The 2,951-nt window shown below is 46.0% G+C and overlaps 2 protein-coding genes across 2 annotated transcripts; one reads left to right on the top strand and one right to left on the bottom strand.

The window, feature by feature from the left end:
• Window positions 1–582: 582 nt before the first annotated feature.
• On the top strand, window positions 583–2,285 carry LOC109405227 (spindle assembly abnormal protein 6 homolog). Its single transcript, XM_019678262.3, has 4 exons — window positions 583–735; window positions 799–1,415; window positions 1,476–2,026; window positions 2,089–2,285. Exons 1-4 carry the CDS (start codon window positions 583–585, stop codon window positions 2,202–2,204), a joined length of 1,437 nt encoding a protein of 478 aa, XP_019533807.3. The 3' UTR covers window positions 2,205–2,285.
• LOC109412875 (coiled-coil domain-containing protein 12) lies at window positions 2,219–2,951 on the bottom strand. Its single transcript, XM_019686520.3, has 2 exons — window positions 2,708–2,951; window positions 2,219–2,628 (listed from the first exon to the last, which is right to left on the bottom strand). The coding sequence occupies exons 1-2, from the start codon at window positions 2,827–2,829 to the stop codon at window positions 2,283–2,285; spliced, it is 468 nt and encodes a 155-aa protein (XP_019542065.3). The 5' UTR covers window positions 2,830–2,951; the 3' UTR covers window positions 2,219–2,282.

Raw genomic sequence — 2,951 nt, 5'->3', positions numbered from 1 at the left:
TCCGTTCCGTCGAGGTTTGCGTTTTTTTGACAGTTTTACCGTGGGAAATGTGTCAAACTACTGTCACGTACACGCAAACGTATGCATTGTGTGGGACACTTAATGACCAAGGTAATGACACATCCTTGGACCTTGCCTTGGACACCAAGTTGGACACATCTACATCAAAATTGTTGGAGGCAACGCCGACCATTTGACGAGATCTAGGACGAGATTGATCATCTCATCTCACCATACAAAAATTCAACTCACTATTTACTTCCAATCTAGTACTTCACCGTTTTTTTGGTTGCGTACGTGGTTGAAAATTTGCCTCGCGAGGTTGATCTGGTTGAACTCACTTTTGGTTACTTTCGTTTCTCCGTGCACGAAACAGATTAATCGATTTTTAAATCTTCTTGAGCACCACTAGATCCCTAGATGCCGAACCTCTGATAACGAAGTTTGACAGTTTGCAAGAATTTAAAATCGGACCGGTCGGACGCTGGGTGTAAACAAATCAAGTTCCGCGGGTTCTGTGTTGCGAATTTCTGTTTGATAAGCGAGTAACTGTTTTTGTGCACTTCGGAAAATAGACTCACAATGGACAGTTACTTTATAGATCCGCAACGACGGCGGGCGATCAAGGTGCTGTTCCCCAACCATCCGTTGACTGTCAATAGCGAAAGCTTCGGACTCCGCAATCAACTCAAGTACAACGTCGTCGTGGAAAAGATGGATCTGGTGAATCTGATTGTGGGTCGCACAGGGATCGAAAGGGTTTGATGATACTTAATCAGGATTTTCCAATCGTTTTAGCAAATTCGTCTGACTGAGTGTAACGATCAGGCCAAAATGTTCATTGCCACAATCGATAACAACATGTATGAGAAGATTCGCCTGGAACAATCGCTTCACGTCACTTTTCAGGGGTTTATCGATCATCTGACAAAAATACTCGATAGCTGCAAAAAGGAGGAGCTGCACATGAGTCTGGTCAAAGACGATTCCGTTCAGTTGTTGCAATTTTACGAGAAGAGCTCATTCAAGAATCTGACTCATCTGTTTCTTCAAATCGAACCGGCTTCAACGGAAACGATTCTATTTCACATTAATCTAGCGTTGCTGTCGTTTCAAGACCAGGTCGCGAATTATGCCTCTCAGACGCAACAGTACCGACAGGAACTGGATGGTCGTGACGAAAGCATACACCGACTGCAGGGGGAAATTCGGATGCTCAACAACAAACTGGTGGAACAGGAGAATATGATCTTCAGTCGGAACACGGAAGAGATCAATCGACTTCAGCAGACAATTAAGCACATCAATGAGACGAAGGAGCTGGAGGAGAAGCGACTGAAAACGGTTATATCCAGTATGCAGGAGAAGATCGACCAACAAAGCAGGGAGCTGCTGTCCAATTCCGATCGGATTATGTGAGTTGCTGTGGAGTAAGCTGAGTTGGCTTCCAACGAATTATTTTCAAATTCTTTCAGACAAGAGGTCAAACGCTGTGAAACCCTGCGAGAGGAAAATCTAAAGCTTAAATCACACAACAGTCACGCTCGGGAAGAATCGGAGCGCATCCGAGCGGAGCTACATTCCTATCAAAGTCGCGATGGCCGAAACGAATCCACGATCGTGGATCTACGGAGGCAGCTCATCGAACTGCAGAGTAAGCTTAAAATTTCCGAGAAGCAAAAGTCCGAGCTGGAAGCGGAACTGGAGGCGGAGCGCAACATTTGTCAGACGAAGAAGAACGCCCTCCAGCTGACGACCGACGAAATCGCGAATGCCAACGTCATGATGTCCAACATGAACAAGGAAATTCTGAAGCTGAAGAGCAAAATCGAACTCCGGACGGAAATTGCTATGCGGCAGGAGAAACTCATCCAGGACAAAGAGCGGGAGTATAATGAACTGCAGGAAACGGTCAGGCAGATCCAACAGGAGCACGTCAAAAACCGAGCGGCGGCTGAGGAATATGCTCAAAGCGTTCGGCGCATCAAGGAGACCTCCGACGCTATTGAGGAGAAATACCGGAAAAGTGAGCAAAAACGGTTGAAAACACTTTCATTTGCCTCATTTCATGTCGTTCTATTGTTTTAGAAATTAACGACCTTATTGTGAAGGTATCCCACAATCAGAATATGGAACCCGCATCAATGTCCATTCCCCACCAGATGCCCAATCGATATCTAAGGCCACATAATCGGATCGAGTAACAACGCTGCATAAGTTATCAATATTGTACAGTCCACTTAGATTAATAATTAAACATATAAAATACGAGAAATTCAACCTTACTCTTCATCGTCCTTACTTCCGGCAGCAATCGCCGCCGACGCCACGTTCACCGCCTGCAGGATGTCATCCTGTCCCGCCTTCAGACGATCCCGTATCAGCTCGGCAATGGCTTTCTGCGTCCGCCGTTCGAGTTTTTCCAGCTTCTTCGATACGTCCCGTTTCAGATCCCAATCCGGCTTCCGCGGGGCCAAATTGGCTATGTCGATTTCCTCGATGACAATCGGTGCCTTCATCATCTCCAGCTGGGAGCTCACCTCCGCTTCGACATCGGCCGGTTTGACTTCCTCCAGGGCGCTTTCTTGGATTTCCTCACTCTCGGGCCGGTAGTTCCGGAACACCGGTCTGAAAAGAAAGCTGGTGGTTACTTGATGGTGTTACAAGGGTCTAAGACGCAATAATTGTAACAATTACAATTACTTACTTTGGGATCACTTCAGCTTTCTGGTCCGCTCCATCATTGGCAGCTTCCTGTTTTCGTTTGAGGTTTTTCAACCGCTCCTTCCTTTTCAGGGCCTCTTCTTCTAGTTTCCCCACCGACTCCATGATCAAAAAACCAAGCAAATTAGCAAATTCTTACGTATTTTATTGAATTTTGTCGGTACAAAGTAAAAAGTATCGCATGAAACGCAGAGAAACGTAAATAAACACTGGCTGTACGACGTGAT

The sequence above is a fragment of the Aedes albopictus genome, unplaced genomic scaffold (assembly GCF_035046485.1).
Source record: "Aedes albopictus strain Foshan unplaced genomic scaffold, AalbF5 HiC_scaffold_762, whole genome shotgun sequence".
Taxonomy (NCBI): domain Eukaryota; kingdom Metazoa; phylum Arthropoda; class Insecta; order Diptera; family Culicidae; genus Aedes; species Aedes albopictus.
This window is presented reverse-complemented; position numbering and strand designations above follow the sequence as displayed.